Consider the following 24,528-nt stretch of genomic DNA (forward strand, 5'->3'; position numbering starts at 1 on the left):
GAGGAATCCGGCATCTGAGCGAGAGAATAAAAAGTCTATTTCAAGGTGTTATTTAATCTTTTGAAAAATGCGGAGGGTTTCAGACTGAGCCCTCGCTGAAGGAATCCAGCTACCACACTTTGTAATTCAAAGCTAGAACAAATGAACCTCAGCAGCGGCACAAAACCCAATCAACCTAGAGAGGGGCAGACTCAATATGGGGTGCATAACGCTTCTGCCGACCTTAAAATCCTGTTTTCAACATGTAATTGAGGGTACTTGTTCCAAAACAAGACGCCGAGGAAAGAAAAACTGTTTATTTGCGGCGCGAGTAATCCTGTCTGTGTCTTTGTGCCTAGGGAACATGTTCAGAGAGGTCTTTGAGCATCCTCACTCTAAAAGCCGCCGCTGTAGGAGAAAATAATACAAATCTATCTCTTGCGGTAGCTCACGGCGTAAAATACACATAGGGGCATACTTACTCCTTAGTTAAGTGCACTCCACCTTTAAGGCCACTGTCGAACACGCCCTTGCCCCTGCCACCAGCCAAAATCTGAGCCTTCAGCACAATCTCCTTGGCATCTGAAAGACAGAGGGAGGGAGAGAGAGATGGAGAGTGAGAGCAAGAAACTCAAAGTGCGTGAAACTAAATACTTAAGACACAGGCTCAGCACAATGAATGCTCCCTTGAGTCCGCCACTTATCTGTCTATCTGATTGGAGGAAGGGGCGGAAGAGGAACAGAGAAGGGTTAGTCCGATGTGTGGAAAGATCAGGGAATCAGCGAATGCTAATGTGCAAATATTTAGCAAGCATAATGTTTACCATGTTCACTCCTTCACATTTTAGAATGCTGTGTGCATGTGCTAGTGCTAAACCATAGGTAGTTGAGGCGGATCGGTTAGTTTTGGTGGCATTAGTTAATGAACTCCTGGACAAATAAGAAATTTGACCCGATGGCAGCACTAGAAGAAAAGTGAGGGATCACCCACAATCATAAGGATTAAATCATCTGGGAGCTATAGATTAGTACCAAATTTTATGCCAAGCCATTTAATAGTTGTTGAAATATTTCACTAAAATAAAAAAATGTCACCCTCATGGTACCACTGGAGGAAAAACCAAAGACCAAGAATGTGTGCACAACAATTGATGGTAATCTATCAGACTGTTGCAGAGATATTGCAGTTTAGACCAAATGTGTTGGAGCAACCGACAGACCTGCAATACCATTTCTAGAACCACACTGTGAGCGCGGCTGGAAATATCATGAACACACAATAGCCAGCTGCTCACTGATGTTTTTCTCATGACTAACCATGAATACAATCTCACTTCAAGGAGAACCTGCATGACTGCTGGACATTGTCACATGACCTTGCTCCAACTATATAACCACACACACAACATCCCCCTTTTCTGTCACTGCCACCTTGTAAAAAAACTCCCCCCATTAGGAGGAAGCCCCCCTCCGCTGTCTATCCGCATCCTGGCCAAAATCTCCCTCTTATTCAAATGGAGCGAGAAGGCGTGATGAAAGATGGTCTCTGGCCAGGTTATCATTATCTAGGTGGGAGAGTTCAGCCATTGATGGGTAGCTGCCATCGGGGTGGGAAGTGGGTGGTAGGGAGAGTGGAAACAGGATGATCCATGCAGAGTCGAGAAAGAAACCGTGACCTTGGGGACTGGAGACCGTGACTGGGTTGCCAACAAAAACAAAAACACTCCACAAAACTCTACAAACAGGATAGAGAACGTCTAGTTGGGAGTGGGTGGGCCAAGAGAGCCAAAGAACTCAAAGAGTGTCCTCACTGCTGCTGTAGTAGGACAAGGACCCTGAGAAATAGCCTCTGACAGGGTGGCAGGGATTAAACTAACACTGCATCAGTGAGGACGGTTCTCTGCGGAGAGGGGGAGGGGGAGAGAGAGAGAGAATGAATAAAGGTGTGCTCTTATGCAAAGGGCTTTGAGGAGTCATAAATTAATAAATATGTTAATAAAAACTGCTACTGCGCAAAATTATAAAGAGTTCACAGCGAAATGAAATAGTGTCCTGCGGGCATGTGCAGCAGAGAGAGAATGACTTTTGTTGTAAAAGAAGAAGAATTTAAGAAACAAAGTGGAAGAACAAAGGTGTAGGAGGCTGTAATGTTTGAAAAATGGTCAAAGACAAGTGCAGTGACCCATTGATTATGACCTTAAAAAGCAAGATGTGGCTCTAAAAATGACATATCAATGTATTAAAAGGCATGTATTGTGCCAGGGAAGGTAATGGGGTGAGAAAGTGGCAGCTGTTCACTCCTGCTGCACTAGTAATTGATAGCAAAACAGCTTATTATGCAGCGCACAACAAGATATTGTAGCCAAATCAGCAATTACGAATGGGCACTGAAGGAGCAATGTGCTGGTAATAAGAGGAAAACTTTGTAAAGGAGACAGAGAGAATAGGAACAGAAACAGCAAAGTAGATGAAAAAACATTTTTTTCCCCCCAGTGCATTCATATCTTGGAAAAAAGCACATGATATTCACGGGTGGGGGGACAAAAATCTGTAGAATCAGACCGAATCCTCTGGTTAACAGTGGAACACCACTCAGTTGGAACACATGGAGAGGATAATGATGTGCTCAAAGAGCACAGCGAACATGGTGCATGGTAAAGACCAGGGCGACCATTATATGGTAGTGTGACAGGCATGAGATGGCCTGGAACAGGCAGAGGTTGGTCCCTAATGAGTGCGGATGCAGCATGGTGGTAGGGTGAATGGAAAGGAAAGTAGTAGTAGTAGTAAAATCAGAGACAAGTCATGCTTTTATGTTGAAACTAGGGCTGCAACTAACGATATTTCATAACAACTATTTGAAACGATTAACTGACTATCAAAATAGTTGGCGATTACTAATCGATTAACTGTTGCAGCTCTAGTTGCAACCAAGCACTGTGATGAACAAGGGGAATGATCGTCTGGAGTTAATCAGTAACGGCAGCAGTGAGCACTGTTGGAAAAGTTGTTCATACAGTGAAAAAGATGCAGCATTAAACCTGTGAACTGAGAGTTCACACCAATGGAGGCCTGTTTTCATTACCGGCAGTATACAATACACAGAGAACAGTTGCACACACACAAAAAATAAAATAATTTGCACCCATGGAAATGAGATAGAGCTCCTGCAGAATGTGGGTTTGGTTATTAGCTGAGTGAAATCCATTTTCTACGGGAGAGTGAGACATTGTTGCATAACAGTCCTCTGCTTCCATTTGTATCATACATGAACCACTGCGAACATGCAGAAGAAAAATGTTCATCTCCATTTATTTTCTATCTATTTTCTATATCTTGGGGACACAGCGGAGGAGATTAACATCGCACAACATCTCCAATCACATCACATGCAATCGGAGTAATGCGGTTATCATCCTCGGGCCTTACTCATTTCCCAGTAATGAGTGCAAATCAACTCCCAGTCGGCTTGCCAGTGACAGCAGCTGGCAAAGAGGATGTAACTCCTACAATCACTGTCTCTTTCGCCCTCTTACTCTCTTTGTGCACTTTAAAAAAAAATAAGAGGCAAACTCCCTGCTCTTCTCCGAGTAGCCCATGGGTGGCCGGCAGCAGAGTTAGCGTCGGTCTGATATTTAATTAAACCTCCGAGTCTGTGCCATGAGGGAGATGCGGGCTGGTATGGGACAGATGTAGGCTGTGCGCCTATCCAGAGAGCGTAAGATGTGGCTACCATCTGCACGGGGAAGAGAAAAAGATCAGGGCGACTCTCCCCGGCGTGCACGTGTGTTGAAATGAAAGTAATGTAGCAGCTAAATGGAGAAGTCTAATCAAACTCTTGGGAGAGAGTGGAAAAACTAACGCAAGCGCACACAGCCACAATCAAACACCACCAAGAATCTGAGCCCATATGGATGAATGCCATTCACACAAGAGGGATGAAGATAGACAAAAGAAACGGCACATATGTGCTCAACATGACAGTGCACCACCTGGTTATGATGCAGGACGGCGTCGATGGCCGCATGGAGCAGGCGAACATAATTCAGCATAAAAAGAGAGATCTGAAATGTTGGCCTCTAAGGCCGTTAAACAAAAAAAATGGAAGCGTAATTATATACCATAATTTATAATTATTCCAGTACTATAAAGGAGACGGAGAAACAATCTTTGATTCCAGCTGCTTCCATCTAGTGGCTCAATTATGTTGTCAACTGCATATTGATAACTGCATGAAGAGATTGGAGCGAGTCTAGCTTTTGACTCACTTCGCCACAGGGGCTTTTTGCTGTGTCACATCCATGGCTCAATAATGGGAACAAATAACTTATATCCTACTGTAGCTAACAGTACCACAGGCAATGCCCGATATTAATGGTTTAAAACAGGACGATATTATGAGCTTTAATAATTGCCTAAGCAGAGAGAAAGGCGCAGCAAGAGATTTTAATTCAATACACTTTTTGTGAAAAATCGGTGAATATTTCCTCATGGTCAAGTAGCTGTCGGTTCTGTGTACGTCAAGAAACAAAAATCTGTTTTGGCTCTGTAAATTGAAAACAAAAAAAAGGGTGCAGACTGTCATAGGATTTTCTCCTGTCCTGTGTGAGAAACTTTGAGAGGTCATCTTGGCTTTGGCAGGTCAGGTCTCTGGACGTCATAGTGTAAACATCCTGAGTTCTAAGGTGGTGCCTTTCAATCTGTTTGATGACGACATGATTCTGAGTCTCGCTTCTGGTCTCCGTCTTCCTGATTCAACTGCATCGATTTTCCCACCAAACAGACCACAACACACAACAACACTGTGCGTGCACTTTGCAAGCCTCACCCCCCGACACCCTAAGTGACGCGCTGGCGAGGGTAGGACTCAGGGGTATTGGCCCCGTGGTTAGCGTGTCGGTCTCCCACGCCCGACCAGTGCGGTTAAATCATCAAAGGCAGAGACACACAAAACAAATTTAGATGCGAAAAAAAGTAAAAGATAACAGCAACTTGACTCTTTGTTCCCCCCAACTGAAGGTGTCATTACCAACTCACTGTCTCGTCTGGTCAATCCTCCTGTCCCTGTGTCCGTCTCTGCCTCTAATGATGCCATCTCACTCTCAGTGTTACTTAGGCAAGGAGATACCAGTGTCCCACACAGACAGTGGCACCTCTGTGTGACACCTGAATCCTCATTAGTGGACAAGTCCACCTGGCTCTCAGACATAGACGGCACCATCTAATGATATCCTGAGATGGCCCTGATCTCCTCTCAGTGACAGAGCAGTGCAGTTCAAACTTCTAGAGGAGAGTTTTTTCCATTGCCGTAGAAACGGAGAAACAGCGACGGGCAATGGCGATGTTATGGAAAAATGGTTGCTAAACAACCACAGGGGGTATCCTTGGGAAGAATCATTTGTCTCTCCGAAATATTTTTCATGTATGAGAGTTAACTTGTTACAGACAAAACAGAACTCTAGAAAGTCTCCAAAGAAATGTTTTGAATGAGTGACCAAGAGCATAAAAAAATCATGAGCTGCTCCCTTCTCATTGTAAACTGAAGTTTTGTGTCAGTTCAGCACCAACGGTAGCAGATAAAACTATTCTAAAAGCTGCCAACATCTGCCGCTGCTCATGCACTGATGGGCAAGATGACTCGTCGCAACATCATTTCCTCTGTTGATTGATGGAGCGTACCTGATGATTGGAGCTCCCCCAAATCAGAGTATAATGGTGTTTGTGTACATTTTCACTCCACTGCTAAGATATCAGCCTAACTCTTAACTGCAGGCCGTGCTCACAAAACTATGTAGGCTACGCATATGTAAAGTACCCTCCAACAAACAATGGGCGACATGTTCACTTCTGCTGGCACATTTGTATCATCTTATAGTGACAGAGAGGATGTGTGGGGAATAATTCCGCGTCTCACTCACAGCATGAATAGGTTAGGGTAAGTAATGAGGAGGTGGAAACACTAAGCTGCTTACAGAAATCAGGCCTTTGAGAGGCAAGTCGCTTTAGCCTGCAAAGCCTATTTACAGCTGTTAAGACAATTTCAGATGCATGGCTTTTTCTTACCAAATGAAAGACCCCAGAGCCAGCCAACGCATGGGATCACATGGTCCTGCACAGAGGGGCCAGGGAATTGTATATCTGAGCTCTTGCATTGTCCATGTGCTTGAGTATGTCTTTGCAGATTCTCAAAAAAGTCTCTGTATGCAAGGCTTCCCCCCTAAAATCAGTTTCTGAATGAATTTGGCGCTGTGACGGCCACTGTGCCCATGCTTATAACCTTCTCCGTCAAGCCAGGCCCTCCTCATCTTCTCTCTTCACTGGGTGTGTGTTATCTTGGCAGGTAGTGGAGACAAGAAAACTAACATCTGTCTTCCCGTGTGACAGGCCAGCCCTCTGAAGGGGCGAGAGATGTTCTGTCCGTCAGCAGGGGGGGCCCTGCAGGAGTGGAGTGATGAGGTACAGAGATAGCTGCAGCTCACTCCAGCTCACTCATTTATTTCTTCTACAATGTGATCAAGGCGGCCAACAAGGACTCTGAAGTACTGCTGTAGTGCAGAGGATAAGCGGGAGACAGCGACAACAGACGGACAGAGATACGAGATGATAGGGCCAAAAGGGGAGCGAGTAGAGCACAGGGGGAGGGAAAGGTCAGAATGTCTGGGTAAATTGCAAAAGAAAGAGCAATGTTGTTTTGACTTGACATTACCAGTTAATAGCTATTTAAATGAGCCTCAACCCATTTACGTAGAATTTATGAACATAATACTTGTTTCAAACTCTGGCCACGTATAAAGCAGCAGCATGGTTAATGGTTGTAAATTTGTCAAGGGAGTTTCTTCCATTAGTGTGTACAGACCATATCCGTCTCATAAGTACATACAGTGTACGCTTCAACAAAAATAGACAAATATTCCACAGCAATGTGAACACGGCCTATATGTTAGTGTTGAGTTTGAGGCTGTTGTTTTTTTAACAACCTGCACAAGTATACTCTGAGTACCAAGTGGTCAAACACAAAATGGCCAAATGGCAGCTTGCGTAAAAATAAGAAATCTCAGTTCAAGTGAAAGTCAAAGGTACGAATCATGAACGCATCAGATTCAAACACACGGAGGTTTGTCACATTCGTTGCTTGTCACACAAGTCTAAGCGCCAACAAAGAAAAAACTACGTTTCACTAAAGCTGACGCCACTAGAGGACAGTGAAGTATAAAGCACAGACTGTTTACAGGTTGAATTTAAGTTTATGTTTTAATGTGCATGGCATCAGATTACGTTTGTTGGTGTCCCTGTTTATAGCATGGCGGGGCTTCCATAGCATTTACACTGGAAAAATTGGAAGGGGCAATGGAAACTGTTCATTGATGAAAAACAGAAGTGCTGATATAGTGAGAACATGAAGATGGCGGCGACAAAAGTTCAATATCCTGTATGACTGAGGTTGCATCTTCATCGTCTTGCTTCTTTTGAAGTCCGAGAACCCATTATAAGATTGGTTGCCTCGATAGATGAGCTGCTGCTTGAGCGGTCTCTGCCCAGGTGACCAACAAGACAAGAGGACATGGCATGGGCGCCAGCTGGTGTACGTAGGCTCAGAGACGCACAAAGCTCCAAAAGGGGCGTCTCATCCCTCACCACTTCAGACGCATACAGAAGCGAAAGGGCCGCTGTTGAGCCAACACTTCTCAGCACTAACCGCTACTGTCAGCACTTTTCACCAGAGACTCTGCCTGATTTTCTGAAAGGGGAAGATGAAAGTGGTCTTAAAAGGCGCTTGAAGTGTTGAAGCGCATGAGGCGGCTCCAGTGGGGACAGTGCGAATGAGAAGGGAGGGGATGTGCAGTAAGGAGAGGTCTGCCAATGTTTTATGTTTTAACCATGTTTGACAGTAATATATTTGTCTGTTCCTAGTTGAAAAGAAAAGGGGGGTCCCATGTGTCTATAAGGTGCGGCTCTGCGACTTTCATTCTTCGTATTCTGCACACGATTTAAATAAAGTTTGTCCAAGCGTTGGTGAGACAGGATTGGTATTACACACAAAAAGCTGAGCACAATAAAATTTAATGACAAAGGACCTTGGCAAAATCCAGGTAGGCCAAAATAATAAATAAAAAAAAGGCATACAGAAGGAGAGTAATAAGAGAAAAAAATATATCACTGCGTTGCCTCTTACAAGTTCACTGCTCCATGAAGCATGAAATGGCCTTAATAAATCATCCAATTTAGGGCCAGTATCATCAAGATAATAGCTCGATCACTGAGCAAGTGTTGGGACACAATGACATAAAAAACGAACTGAAGCATGAGTGATGCTGATGTGTCACAGTAGCCTGGCAGTACTCAACGCCCATCCCAGGGCTTCAAAATCTATAAAAGGAAATGTAAAGCACTAATGAATTGTGTAATTTATTATCAAATAAAGCCTTTTCTGTTAATTTGTTTAATATATTGTAAAAATCTATATATATACCAGAAAAAATTCACATTTGAAAAGCTAGTGCCAGCGAACTTTTGGTATTTTCTTCTTAAAAAAACAAACAAACACTCAAAATGATTCATTAAGGATCAAGGCAGCGTTCTGTTCTTATACAGTGTGAGTTAAGAATTTTGGACAGATCCTTTCCCGTGTTCAAACAGTAGTTGTAGTTTGAAAGTGGACAGCGTGGGCTTAGTCTGCTTCTGCTTGATATGTCTTCCGTTTTTTTCCACAGTCGCCAAGTGCTGCTCTGTTGGGTATCTCAAGTAACATTGTGAGGTTTCAACCTCACTATGAAAAGTGCCTTGAGAAAATGTATGTTGTGATTTTGCGCTCTACAAAAAAAATTTAATCGAATTGACCGTGAATTCCCCTCAGATCCTCTAATATGCAGTGAGCTTGCGGACGCAATAAAATTAAAACAGGGAAAGCAAAGCCGATGAACCCCTGACTGGCCTGTGTGGGAGAGGGCAGCATGCGGGAGGACTCGGGTGAGATCCAAGTGACACACATGGATAACGAAGTCCTCAGAACGGCGATTGTGGCGATGCCCATGGTGGGGAGGAGCGTTTCTGTGACAGATGGTACAGGCTAGACAGTGTAACGGGTCGGTGGGGAAGCATATGGTAGTGTGTAGATGGTCTCATACACCAGCGCCAAGCCCAGTCGGAGGTGTAAATGCTTTTCTGCGCCCTGCCAAGGGAAGCAGAACCGTTGATACCCCAGCAAAAGTAAAGTGTGGAGGCACACCACGCGTGAGAATGACTGTTTTGCCATATCTTATGGGAATCAAGCTTTTTTTTTTTTTTTTTCACACCCTCGCTAATGAAACATTCTGTAGCATCACCTCCACTGAGAAATGTTATTTTGGGAAATAATTCCCTGAATGTTTGTTACATGCACACAATTGACCCAGATGTCAAATTCACCATGACACACAATGATATTTACTGTTAAATATGTATCCCTTTCTTATCAAAAGTGCAAAATGTACAGAATTGCCTTTTAATGCATTGAACTCATTGTTTTTGACCATTACGTTTTGGTAAATGGCTAATTTCAAAACATCTGAAGTGCAGGTACAGCACTTGCCAAGAGCCCTGTTCGTCTTCCTGTAGTACGGAAGGAATTAAATTGTAATAGTAGAATTTCCTCTCCGCACCGATGTATAAATACAGCCGGTGTACTTCCCTCCTCCCAGCCCTTCACGCCACTAGTTCCTTTTCCAACACGCCACTGGCTCTGTGTCTGATGTATCCCACTCGTCTCCACACTGCTGGCGATGGGGGAAACACAGCGGATAAGTCTGGGAGTTCATCCAGCAGAGGCTGCTGTGCAGGGAGTCTCCTCTGCACAAGTGAAAACCTATACGATACGAGATTCCACTGAGAGCGCTTATTTTATTTTTATTTTACCTTTATTTTACCAGGTAAGATCAACTGAGAACAGCTTCTCATTTGCAATGAGGACCTGGCTTATCTCACCCATCCTCGGTTTGCTGGTGCATGCCTTCCCTCTTGTGATACTTTGAGAGGTTTGAATGGCACAGCATATATTGGTGTGAGAATCCAATATCTCCTTTTTACAAAACGTCTACACACATTATCATACACAGATTTGACTCTAAACTCAACACCGGCCGCACACTAAGATGATTGCAACAAGGCTGCCAGATCCTCTGAAGCCGTCGGGAGCTGATATGACCCATTATAATCTATAAATGATCTCAAAAGGGATTTACTTTATATTAAATTCATGCATTATACCTCAAACTAACCCATGATGCTAAGATCTCCCTTTGGAGAAGGCATTAACACGAAAGCAAAAAAAACATAACACAATTACACATTAAGCCAGCATTTTGTGGAAATGATGCTAGCTCCTGGTTCACAGAGAGATCGCAGGCCAGAGGCATTGAGGGGGTCTGCGCTGCCACAGAGAGCAGACGACTAAATGAGCAGAGTGAAAACAATTACTTTAAGAAACACACAACAACAGTGTCTTTGGCCCGGAGCTACTTGTATTTACACATCATCTCAGGCCCAGCGTGAGCCTCATTCTCTTGACTTAAGGGCTCTAAAAGATCCGCAGTAGCCAAGAAATGAGCCTCTCTTCTATCTGGAAAGAAAAAACGAATAAAGAAAGAAAAAGAAAAAAAACACTATATATAGCATGGCCCATATAATGTTTTTCGATGCAGGAAACTGATGTTTACTTCAGCCGACCACATTCTCGAGCGCTTTCGTGCACGTCGACTTAAGACAGAATTATATGGCCGACTGAAACAGATGAAAACAAGTTTGTGAGATGAGAGGATCCTATACATCTCTTCCAACCCCCTGTACCATCACTAAAACACATCTAAGTCTGTACGCCTGCACACGCACACACGCACGCACGCACGCACGCACGCACGCACGCACGCACGCACCTCATCAAAGATTTGGCTGATGTCAAGGTAGCTCGATCAAGCTACTAGGCCTCTAATAAGCACACATGAGATTTGACAGCCATGCAAAAAACACTGCTCTGTTTACACTGAATATTCATAGCCAAGTGAAATAAATTAAAAGGACTCCTACCTCTGTTAATTGTCATTCTGGCAGTGAGGAAGTGTTGAGCACAAAGGAGTGAAAAAAGGTGCAGCAGAGGCAGACTGAGGTGAGTGAGGAGTGAGGAGAAAGGATTTGACTTAAATAGCTGAAAATAAAAATACACCGATTGCAACACAATTCGTCAGAGGAAATTCAGAACGTTGACAACTATAAAGAGGGACAACATATCCCTAACTCATCCGATATGAAGTGTATATATTCTATTCGCGGGTGTATGGAGCTCCCATTCATCACACCGGCTCACCATGCGCTGGAGATAAGAATCCAAAGTGATGTTTTCTTCCATCGCTGCTTTGTCAATGAATGATTGCAGGGGGAGGCAGGAGACACGGCAGACATGAAGGGGCTCTCGCAAGCACGGACGGGGAGGGAAAAATGTGGGTTTTGATTTAGAATTCAGACTGAAAATCCATCAACATTTTCTCAACAGATACATCCGTCAGCGACACAAAAAGGTGACTGCATAATCACATTCTCTTTGGTTTTAACAGGGCACAGGTAGATGTGTGTGTGTGTGTGTGTGTGTGTGTGTGTGTGTGTGTGCGTGGCGCATTCGTGCGTGTGTGTGTATGTTTGCGTGTAAGTTCATGGCTGTGCATATCTGCTTTCAAGGCAAACATAAAATCGATATTCATTACTGGAGTTGCTCTGATGTCTCAAGACTGCTAGAGTGCAACCAGGCCGTGTGGAAAAAACAGCATACAAATAAATACAAAAGAAAAAAGCATATATGTAGTGCATATCATTATCTATATGTGACTATATATAGATATATCTACAAAATGTTGAGGTCGATCCCTTTGTTTTTCTTATATTCAGAATTTGTTCTTTTATTTCTTGGTATTTGCATCTGGATGTGTCAAACATCATTAACCGCACTGACACGCGTGACTGTGTTTCTAGTTGCCTTTAAGGTTGAGCGTTTGACATCAAACGGCTCTGAATATCTACTCTTGGTTTTCGCCTTGGGTTTCCACATGTAAAGAATGTGGAAAATCGATCAGAGCCTTTGCACAGACATATTGTATCTGCTATTACCACAATTTATAATTTCTCCAAACAGAAAGTGCTGAGCAAGAGAAATCGAACAGGTCTGCCAAGGGGGTGACACTGAGGATGGAGGAATCACAATCCACCATTTGAAGGAGACTTCGAGAGCAGAAATATAGAAGCCATTTTATTCCAGCCATTTAGCACATCTATATGTAAACTAGATCTTGGCAGCATGTATACTCAGACTATTGAACAAGATGGTTGCCCCAAAGTCTCACATTGAACTGCAAATGTGACAACTTGAAGAACATTTGGAATCACAATATTCAAATATTAAAGTTTTGAGGTGTCTCTTCAAGGTCCAAAAGTTTATTTTTCAAACTGCGAGCTGCTTGGGCTGCCGCACAACACCAAAATTAAAGATTGGTGGAAGGCTTGTGGATGTGGGTCATTGGTTTTGGACAGACAGCGGGAGTTAGTGTGCCACTCTCTTAGTTTCCCGGAGGAGCACACGTTACAAAAACTTTGGACTTTGTGATAACTCCCTGCTAGGATCGCCCAGTATGGGGCCACACAAATCAAACCCTGCTTTCCATGAGCCATTAGCTGGTTGTGAGTCACCCATCTGCCACAATGTAAACTCCTTCCAAAGAGTTGTCATTCAAGTTAATGGGAATCAATGGTCCATGTCGGATATCTTATTTTTATTTTTCTCATTTTTTTTGTTTAAGGTGAAGGAGAACGATTGCAGCCATTTTGTCCTCGGCAGTAATAGAACAAATCAATCTGTGTCCACTTCAGGAGAGTCGGACCACTCTGCGCTACATGAGAGGACTGAGAGGAGTTTCTGTAGAGAAAAGCTGCAATTGAACTGTCAACCTAACCACCTCATGGTTCAGGGAGTGTTGAGGATAGAGGTGTGTGCGCGTGTGTGTGTGTACGTGGTTATATGTGCAAACTTACTCTACGCTTGTCATTCATCTCTGTCTCTGCTTCTATGCTCGACTGGTTCACTCTGTAGTGTATGCAGGGGACCAGGGGCTCACTGCAGGATATCAGCATCGCGCAGAAATCCATCTGAGTCGCTCCCAGTCAGCTTATCTCAGAGACTCCAACCATCCGCATCCCCCTGTATTCAGCCGCAGCCCATGTTCTCTACAGCGGAAAGCCATGAAACAGAGCTCCATCCAGAGCCATTTTCTAGAGTCATTTTGCTCATATACTTCTATAGAAACTGAATAATTTTTGCAACCAGGGAGTCGCCCTCTGCTGGTCATTCCAGAGAAAACAGGCTTCAGGCACTTACGCATTGGCTTCACTTTCCAGACTCGGTGACAACGTCCATTTTTATACACAGTCTATGTATCAGATGTGTTAGCATTTATATAAGCACTGAAAATCATGAGTTTAGATTAGAGATGTAAATCAACCCTTGATTCTAGCCTTGGTTTTATTAATTTGTCTATCCCTTTCAAACTCCTCTTTCCATCTAATTACCTTACCAAGCAATAAAGGTACTGTCATAAAAAAATATATTATTTCTTCTTTCTTTTCAGTTTATCTCCGTCTGCATCGTAACCAGGGCCCCTGAAAGCAGTGCCTGAGGCACTGAAGCCAAAAGGTAGGTGTAAGAGTGGCATCTCGCTGGCTGACAACCAGCCTGGACACACTATCAGAAAGCTACTGCTGTAGTTGGAGAGGACACTGAATAATATATAAAGTTAAAAGTGGAAATATTTGTATGTGCTGGGAAGTTTGGTGTGTGCGAAACAGAGTAAAAAAACAGGGAAGGTACAGGATTGAAGACAAAGCTATGTGTGGGTGCATAAAAATGTGTGTTAAATAATCTTTTCCCATTCATGTAAAATGCATTCGGTAAGATTTGCAATAGGAGATTCAAATTAGAGTTTCAGTCATTTCCTGAAATGGCTCTGAGCGAGTGTCTGCCGGCAAAAGCCCCAATTGTAACTGAGGATTAAATATAAATAAATGAAAACAAATAAAAGGAGAAGAAAAACAAACAAACATGCAAAGCGTGAGAAACTGAACATGAGAGGTTGTGAAACAAATTAGCACGGATGATCGCCGTGATGAAAAACTGAGCAGGCACCGCCACTAAGCTCAAAAAACACAGGCTTCCTCATGGAAGCAAACACACAAAGATGCGATTAAACTTGATAAAACTTCAGCCCTGATTAACCACAGCCATTTGCACGCCCTGTGGCAGGTCCGGAGATCAATGCAAAACAGCACTGTCAAGGTTTCACAGTGTGCAGCAGTACAATTACACAGCACTTAATCTAAATCGCAGTTTACAAAACCCCAAAATCTAACCCATTATCAGCACTCAAATAATACAGAATCAGCTAATGTGCGAATTTACAAAGGTACAAACCGACGATTTCCTACGTGTTTCGACAAGCCTATTGTGTTTTTGACATGGCAGAGAAGTGGACCACAAGATGAGACCTTTTTCTACTTATTGCAATGTCAGACCACGTCATTTCAAAGTGGTTTGTTATAAAGAGTGATGTGACTTAGAACAGCCACCGCCGCTCAAATGCGGACACATCAGTTTATTTGTCACAGAGTTCATCTCAACCTCAGGGCTTACCTAGTATGGTAAGAAATAGGGAACAGCATTGACACTGCTGTCACAGTGTTGAAAACTATGAAGTACCCAAAGTCAGGGAAAAACATTTCTTTAGTCACATTTATGTAAACAACTGATGAGATTATTAGTTGATTTAAGTTGTACATTTTTCTGAGTTCATCTAGGCCTCAGCTGCTTATGTTAATGTTTTCAAATTAGGTTTTAATATCGGTACCTTGACTTATTTGCTCATTGATTGGAGATCACAGTCTTAATATCAGATACCAGTATTGAGCAATTTGCAGTCCTATCAATGAAGGTTTCTGCTTCTCTCCAGGGAATCGTGAATTGCATGTGTTTGTGTGTGTGTGTGTTTGTGTGCGTGTGTGTGCGTGTGCTACTCACCGAGTCTCTTTGCAGCTTCCAGGGCCTCAGAAGCTGTGTCAGCCACATAGAAGCGCTGGACAGCAACGCCACTCTCTTGCATCAGCTTCTTGCTCTGGTACTCTTGCAGATTCAGCCATCTCCTGGGACTCAACCAGGTGCACTGGGGAGGACAGGAGGTAGGGATGGAGGGAGGGAGGCAGAACGAGTAAGTCTGACTGTTAGGAAAAACAGAGTTATAAAAACTGTGCTATGTGCTACCCCCTCTTGAGGAATTCAACATTCCTTGTGACAACAATTTGTACTCTTCAGCTCAACATCTTCCCAAACCTGTGTGAAACTGTTGTACATTATAAAAGACCAGAACATGTCTGACACCTCGCCTCGGAGTGGACAGGATACATCCTTTCTCCTCTTCCCTACTCATCGTCTCCCCCATCCTACCAGTTAAGTCTCTCATTTTCCTTGAATGAGGCACGCAGCCGGGCCTGAGCTGCAGGACAAATCAGGAGCCGTTTGCTCCATCAGCAGACACAGGACCCTGTCAACTCCAGCTGTTGTTGCTATTAAAATCGAAATTGGCTTTTTAATGTGACAGAGCGACACAGGCTCTGGTCGAGTTAGAATCCCCCCGCACTAGCAACGGCGCACACTACGTGCATGGATGTGTGTGCGGGCATGCAAATGATTTCATACAAAAGATCATCAGGGAGTCGTTAAGACGGGAAAAGACCATTAAAGTAAAGTGAAAACAAAGATTGTGGGGGAAAATTATGGTTCGACGTGTAAATGATGCTCCGGTGTGTATTTCCTTAGCCAGCGAGGATTAAACTAACATAATAACATCAGGACTGCGCTGCATTATGTTGCTGACTACGTCGGGTTAAATTGACCTAGGCCGCTATCCACCGTTAAGACTACACAAGATGTCTGAGTACATCTGCATGTTATAACGTGCACGTGCAAAACCGAGGGGTAGGGGCAAGGGGTGAAATGGGATTGAGCTTAAATCCGCACAGTCGATATTCTGCTCCCAACAATCATCACCAGTTTCTAAAAGAAGGGGATAAACACACAGCTAAAATATGGCAAAAGGATCAAGCAGCGCACCACACCTTGAAATTGAATCTGGGTCCTTGTAAACTGCCTGACGTAAATTATAGCAGTCGTAAGTGGATTTATTTCACTCAGTCAGCTAAGAAGCCGGGTGTGACTCAAAGTTACGGCTGTAAGCACCATTTTCAAAATGACCACAGATGCCATTTATAATAGGAGAGATGTTTAATTGAAGAGACATCCGGAGTAGCTAAATAACTCTTCTTTATGTTTACTCATAGCAACGATATTAACACCTGGGAAAATGTCTCCTTTTGGACACGTGAACCCTAAACTGCTCTCGTTAAACACAGACTTCAAGGTTTAGGGAACAGGGGAAAAGAAGACTACGATGAACCTGCAGCATTCAGCATTCAGAGCACGTTCCATGAGTGACCAAGAGTAAACAGGCTTAATGCTGGGTAACTGGACTGCGATCAGCTTCGCTTAGGGGAGAACTACAGTGGAACGGTTTAAAGACTCTCTTACTCACAGCTGATCAACCCTGACAATAGTTGTTGTTGTTTACAGGAGGTATTTTCCTCCTTAAAAGACATTGTAGCGAAAGACGCTATGTCCGTCTCCCATACCCGAGGCTGTGGGTCTGAGCCCCGACCAGTGCAGTCAAAGTATCAACACCAAATAATCGTTCTCCAAAATCGCTTACTGCCCCTAATATTTAAACTTGAAAGAACTAATTCGACATTTATTGTAATAACTATTGATCACAACTGCTATCAATATTTTCGCCATATCACCCAGCCGTAATTCAGATACCAAAACATAAGCTTAAAGGTGTTTGCATGCGTGCCATGATATCACATTCGAAAACAACCGCATAGGAAGATGATAAAAGACTGATGAGGGATGGATTCAAGAAGAACAAAGACAGAAGAGATGATCAAGCAAATGTGTATATATATATATATATATATATATATAAACATTTTTAAAGACTATTAATACAGTCGGAAAAAAACTGTGCATTGTTTAGGCTGCAGTTTGAATCAGTGGAGTTCGGGGCACGACAAGGCCACTCTGCCTTTTAAAGTCATCAGTCACTCCATCATTCATGAGTGGGAAAGAATAGGAACACAAGGGTGGAGGAGCTGGAAGGGAGTGAACCCTGACTAACCACTTAGTGGTTATTAGTGATTAATTAGTTTAACGTGGTCTCTCTAATAAGGAGCAGCCAAGTCAAACCTTTATTAATCTAAAACTAAGCACGACTGTCAATGTGCCTCCACTGAAAATAAAACCACACATCCAGAATTCATGCCAAAACCAACTCTTTGTGCCACAGCACACTGTATTAGCATGCTTTTTCCACTCCAACTCCCAGAGAGCCTGTCAGGGGACTTCTATGGAGCCAAAATGGGTTGTTTTCCAGGAGACCAGTACATTCTGATCCGTATTGGCCTCTTGTCTCGCATAACTGAATACAGTAATGAGGGGCATCTGTGGGTCACCTCTGCAGTGTCGTCTGATACTATACTATTCATTAGTTTCACTTATTGTAGCATGTGTACGCATGGTGCTATCTATCCTCCATAACATTCTATAATGGCCAATAAAGGTGATGTGACTCGCAGCAGGCTCGGTTCAAAGGCAGGGCAACATCTAAAGCGCAGAACTGCTTCAAAAACTGAGAAGCAACATGAATAACAAAATAATAAATTTTTAAAGCTACAGTGTGTAATATTTAGAAGAACTTATTCACATAAATTGAATACATTGTCCATAGCTGTGTTCATATATTTATAATCACCTGCAACAGAGAACCGATGTTTTTTCGTCCACTTTGAATGAGTTACATGTAGTTACGACCATGGACCCGACCTCCGTGTGAGTCTCCATGTTTGCTACATTGTGTTGAATACAGTTGCACAAAACGGTCCAGAATACATTGCATTCGCCAGAAACCGGAATTAGAATCGGCGGTGCGCCACCATAAAGTGTCCCCTGTCGGGTGCTCAGTTGGTTGCGGTATGCAATTTTACCACCAGATGCTGCCCAATTTTATTTTTTTTTAAATTACACACTGGAGTTTTAAAAAAATACAAATATATGACAAATTTTAATAATTCAGGAGAAACCTAAATGTATTTGGATAATATTGATCTGTCGGGATCGGTCAGCAAAACCTGGCTGGTGTGTAAGACATGTCCATTATAGCGGAACCTGTCAATACAGCCTTAACAAGCCAAGCTGCAGAACAGCTGTCCTCTGTTTTGGGGACTCATTTGACTGCTGTCAAGTACCTGCAGGGCCTCCTCTTTATAAACATCCACTTCCCTCGCCATTCAAACTGTTCGCCTTGGGAGGATCAGCATCGCTGCCAGGGTGCATGTCTCCATCTGTCAGTCCTCCTTTTGGTCTACATCTGACTAAAGAAAATGTCAGACGAAAGGCTGTGACAGGACCACGGTTACACATCTCTTCACTGAGACACATTAACTGACACGACTTACCAAATTCCAGGTGAAATTTTGAATCCAAAGACAGAAAATAAACACCAAAATATGGTTTGTGGTTGATCGTTAATAAAAGTTTGCACTGCATTCACATGATGGCAGAGCAAGGCGCCTGTGGCTAATTTGCAGGGTCAGTGGTTCAATCCCCAGCTCCTGCTGTCTACATGCCTAAGTTTCCTTGGGTAAGACACTGAACTTAAAAGTTTCTCCTGATGGCAAGAAAAGCCCCTTACATGGCAACTCCACCACCATTGGTGGAATGAGGCAAAAAAAAAAAAGTAAAAAAAAACAACAACACCACACTGCTCATATCAACAATACCCCTCTCCACAGTCTCAACTCCACTGGTTAAAACGCTTGCATGGAAAACTGCCAATGACACTTTTGGCTTCCCCTCATCTGTTCCAGATAACAATAGCAGCATAAATCCACAGGCTGGCTGTAGTCTCCGACATTACTAATTTTATACCACTATTATTTATTTTAATTGTTGGACCTACAGAAGAATGCAATAATTATAAAAAAAGAATCAAATTATGTATTTATTTAAGTGTACTAAAAACTGAGTTTGGTAAATCTGATACCGAAATCTAATCACAAGAGATCCATTTCTAACAGAAAGCAAAACCATGTTTAATAGAGGAAAATCCTAATGAGATTGTGAATACAGGAAATATTGGCCGCCTCTCAAATGAAGGAACAATGTTGCAATACACAGACTCATTTGACGAACATGGATATAGACACACTAAACAAACAAAGGGGCGATATTATCAAACCACTGGTGGATGACAATAATGTGACCTGAAGTCTCAAAGTCTAAAAGGACAAGAATAATTGAATCTCAATTCCGGTCAAACTAAGGACACGCCATTGCAGACAAACAAAAACCATGTAAATCTGGTGTTAACCTTCCCAAACCTGCCAATATCCAAAGTTAGTACATCATCAGACTGAAATGGCTCCTCATCACCCAAATAAAGGGGAAATGAGGATAAGGGCAGAAAAGAGCTTCCCAAAATAACAGCTGCAGCTTACAGGATAAGTCAAGTGGGGCCAGAGGTGTCCCCCCAGGCACCGACAGTTACCATAGGGAAAACACCAGGGTATGGAAAGGAACGTAGGGCATTTTTTTTGTGTGTACCAGACCCACAGATAATCTGTATCAAAGAATAACTATTACTTGGCATTAGCAATATACAGTCATCTCAGAAAGGTATTCTGGCACCTTCACTTCATTAGATTTGGAATGGATAAAACTGCTATTTTCTCCAGCTATACACTCAAAACCTGCATTCTCTCATTTACAAAAATGATGTCATCCTTTCATGAAATTCCCCCTGCCCCTGAGAGGATGATGCTGCCCACCACAATGCTTCACTAGAAGGATGGTAACCAGGTGAAGAGTGCTGCCTGATGTTCGCCAGACATATTGCTTGGAGTTCTGCCCAAAGGGTTCAATTTTTGTCTCATCAGACAAGAGTCTTTTCCCCCAGGCTGTCGGAGTCCTTTAAAGGTCTTTTGGCAAACTCCAAGTGGGCTATCACATGCCTTTTACCCAAAGTGGCAAAGGCCTGATTGATGGAGTGCTTCTGAGTCGGTCGTTCTCCCGTCTCTATGTTGAGTAATTCACTTCCTGGAGACACACAGATCTAACATTAGCACATAACTGCACAGACATTTAAAAATACTTACCAGCTGAGCAAGAGATACAGACTGAATATAAAGAGTATAGGTTTCAGACTATGCATAGTCATCTTTCCCCCTCTGTACATACACCATGAGAATTTACCTTTTGAGAGGCTCTATAACAAACCAAAAGTGTGTATGAGAATCTGTGTCATATTGAAATAGTAATCATGATGCCAAAATTCATTTTAACCCTAGTCCTCCCTCATCTAAAATGAATTCTCCATTTATGATGAAACCCCAAGTGCGTTTATATTGTTTTTAATGTTTTTACAGTTCACATTATATTTTCAAATGTCGTTGTTTGTAATTTATGATACGAGTGTTGAAGCTGAAGACAATTTTCCACTCTGGAGACAACAGAGCTACCCAACTAACTAACTGTACGCCACAGCATTGAGATGCAGGAGAAAATCTAATCAGAAACAAATGGAAAATTCTTTCTTGATGATTTGTAATACATTATGATGATCATAATAATAATAATAAAGATGCCACTTTAAGATGAGACATCATAAAGAGATCACCCCTAAGTCCCTACTGTGGATAACACTACTTCAAAAACCTCCTCAGACTAATCAGACAGTTATGGTTGTAGTCACTCCTTGTCCTGCTCCATGCCGTCAGATAGTCGAATCATGACACCGCTGCCGTCTTGACAGGAGGGGAATAAATCCGAGAGCTGCATGTCTGCCCTGAAAAAGAGGGGTGGCAGTGTGGAGAGAGGCAAGCAGGCATGCAAGCAAGCAGGCAGCTGGCCTCCAGTCCCCTGAGACGCTCTCTCTACAGTAATTATCATCAGCAGCACTCCAGAGACGACCCTACCCACTCCTACCTAACTACTGCTCTACTTAATCTTAATACACACACAAAGACGACGCAAATACACACACATGGGATTTGCTACGCCCACTGGTGGAGAGACACCAAGGCACAAACAAAGTTGTACGCTCTGACAGGGGTCCAAGATGGGATAAAGTATTCACAGAGAACTCGTCAACACACAAAAGCACTCAGGATCTTTCTCTCATGAATGTACCCAAGTGAAAAGAAGTGGGGCACAATGATAAACAGCAGTATATTCCATTCATATATAGAGATGAGAAACACACGTGTACACGGCCTTCCCTTTAGGTTTAGGGACAAGTGGATTTCCAGGAGGTTAAAATATGCTATAATTTAATCCATGAAGACATACCGTATTGTGACACCACTCTAATAATAGCGGCTGAGGTCATCAAGACTTAAGGTGACCGGGCTTTTGCATTCAAGACTCGGCAGCTCTGGAACTCCCAGCTCTGGAACTTGCAGAATCAGTGACCCCTTTTACATGACTTCTTAAAACATTTCTTTAATTAATTGTAGTACAAATTTTATTTATGAGCTGTCTTGCTTTATTTAGTCACTATTGTCTTATTATTATTTTATTGTTTTAATCCTTTATTATTATTTTTATTTTATTTCCCAATCTTATCTGCTGGAAATGTTTTAATCATGTTTCAACCATGTAAAACAGGTTGTGCTTATGTTTTGAAACATTCTGCATAATAAAGTTCATTAATATACAAAAATATTTTAGAAGAAAAAGGGTGACACTAGCAGTACAGTTAGTTAAAGAATTATTCACAGGGTCCCTTGTGCAGGACTATATTGTTTAATATCAGCACTGTAGCACATAAACACAATTTGACCACAAACCAGTAGGTAGTGGAATAATGTTCAGATAAACGCAAAAGACAACAACTCACATTATGTTGATGAGTTAAAAAAAGAACAACCGAATAGTCAGGACTATGAAATGTGCTGAATAAACCATGTCACCATACGGAGTGGAGTCGCCCCCATTCAAAGGCAATCAAAGGACAGACAGTGCTAAGGCAGCAGCTGCATCAGGTTGCCATGTCCTTGTCTCGCTTGTACTAATCCATGAGTGGTATTGAAGGACAAAACCTTGGTATGGTCAACTAAACTCCAGGACTTCTGTTGCTGGTCCATATGGTATTCAGCACAACTTCATGCAACATCAGGACTCCTCCTAAGAGGCACGACGTGTGTAGTCTCATGTTTGGTCGAGGGCAGCGAGCACAATGTCAAACCACACTTATTGTGAGAAGTGTCATCACAGTGACGGGATGTCTGATCTCGGTACTTTGCAAAGTCATCTTAAGACACGCCGCTACTTTGTCATTTGCCCTTCTGTTAAACTTAAGGAGTCAATAACCTAGGGCTAATTTAAAGCGGTTGTCTTTATCACTGTAAGAGAGTGGGACAATGTCAAAAAGTCACCATCTGACAGAGTCGTTCTGGCTCCCTTGGAAATTTATTAGCGCCATAAGCCTTAATTTACAGGGGAAGGTTACAAAGCAGGCAATCACCTTTGATCAGGCCCATAAACAGCAGCCAGCCAATGCTGCGCTGCTCATCAATCTGTCACTCAAAAACTCAGAGGGTCGAAATTGCAAGTCAAAAAACGCATTTGTTTCTTGAATGGAAGTGATGCCGGTCGCCAGGATCCAGTGAGTCGTGAGTGAAGATGTGATTCTGCCCTGACAGTTGTAACACTGAGGCAGCATTATCTCTGAACACGGCTATTTATCTAACTGAGGACATCAGCACTGTGGTTTCAACAATCCAGCCGAGTAATGCCACGATACTCACCTGTTGCTGCGGTGCTCTGTGGTAATTAATTATGTATACATCAAATCATTACAGTTTAGTATCAAATATTAATGATTACTCAGCATGTGTGCATATGTAAGGCATGTTGTGATAAATATTGAAATTTAATTAATTCCTTAAAATGATTGTGATGTTAATTTCACCTGTATTACCCAATGTAAAACTGGGCCTTGCACAATCATCATTTCACCTTCATCTACCAATTCAATTATTTGTTCCACTTTATGGCAGACGCTAGGTTTCAAGACCAACCAGTTCCCTGACACCTGGACTGCTCACCTGTAAATTATATACATGTGCCTGAGAAGTTACTCTCTCCTCTATAGCTTACTGAGTTTGGTGGGACACCCTAATTCATTCTATTGGCTCAACCCCTCCAAATTTACCAACTAGGACATAAAGTAGGGGTCCCTTTTCTTTAGGATTCCTCCAAACAGTTTTTTTACATCCAGACTCCAAACAGAGTGGTAGAAGTAAAATCTCAGAGTGCTGTGCGGTACAAGCAACAAATTGTGTCCAACTTCAATCCCTACCAAATGCAGCTCAGTCAGGGGCCACTACCCAGTCGAGAACACAAGCAGGAAATTAGGATTGGGAATTCTATGCCTTTTTTCAATTTTCTTTGACTGTAAATTAACATGTTTCTTCACCCAACGTTTAAAGCTTAAACTGTGTTGACTTGGTAACGAATTTAGAGTTGCCCACAACGGACGGCTCACAGCATACTGCAATCACAGGTGCTGCATTGGGAGGAGGTTGAAAGTCTCTCCCTGCAGCCTGCACTCTCCTCATCAGAGTCAGGACCTCTAGTTGGCTCTTCATCTCCACCAGCCTCCTCCTCTCTCTCCTCAGTTTGTTCAAGCCTAACATGCATGTCTTCGGCAAACCCCACACAGGGATGGGACAACATGCAGACTCTACACTGATTCTGGCAATAGTCTAACTATTACTTTGTTTTTTGTGACAGTGCTAACCACTGCACCGTGCTCCGTGCTGTAACTTTTTTGAAATGTGATGAATCAAGTCAAAATGCTAATGAGGAAATTGTTTGCTCTTAAGCATTGTACTCTAGAGGGCACCATATATATGGAGCTCCAAATTTGTGTTGATGATATTATGTTCAACCCAACTGGTGAACACATGACCTACTCTGCTTTTTCAGGCCAAGTTTTATTTGTTTAAAGGACATAGGTATGAGTACCAAAGGTACCCAGTAATGATGTTACTTTCTTTATCTTTAAAAAAAAATCTAATTCGAATGATTCTGAAGAGGCATGACGTATATTTGAACTAATTGAAATGTAAGCCATGTCCTCCATGTGATCACGACACAGATGCTTTTGTGTCCTGATTATTCAATCAGCACAGCTTTGTTTACCGATTTTCATTTTTATTAATTAGCTTAGTTTACTAATAGGTCAAGAGGCAGCAATTAGTCGGGCTGACTTTAAGGACGACTCTCACCGGAACCACAAGGCAAATATTAACATGCATTTGTAGACAGTAAATGTTGAACATGAAGAGTTCCACAAAATTTGAATGCTTCCCTCC

General features: G+C 42.6%; 1 protein-coding gene across 1 annotated transcript in view; it reads right to left on the reverse strand.

Annotated features, from left to right (window-relative positions):
* The window catches only part of suclg2 (succinate-CoA ligase GDP-forming subunit beta), an 80,728-nt gene that overhangs the window by 46,277 nt on the left and 9,923 nt on the right, over positions 1–24,528 (reverse strand). The window contains exons 2-3 of the mRNA XM_035631096.2: positions 15,062–15,203; positions 462–561 (exon numbers count right to left, since the gene is read on the reverse strand). Coding sequence (XP_035486989.2) covers positions 462–561; positions 15,062–15,203 — 242 coding nt within the window. The remainder of the gene's footprint in view (positions 1–461; positions 562–15,061; positions 15,204–24,528) is intronic.

Source organism: Scophthalmus maximus, chromosome 6 (assembly GCF_022379125.1).
Source record: "Scophthalmus maximus strain ysfricsl-2021 chromosome 6, ASM2237912v1, whole genome shotgun sequence".
In the NCBI taxonomy this organism is placed as follows: domain Eukaryota; kingdom Metazoa; phylum Chordata; class Actinopteri; order Pleuronectiformes; family Scophthalmidae; genus Scophthalmus; species Scophthalmus maximus.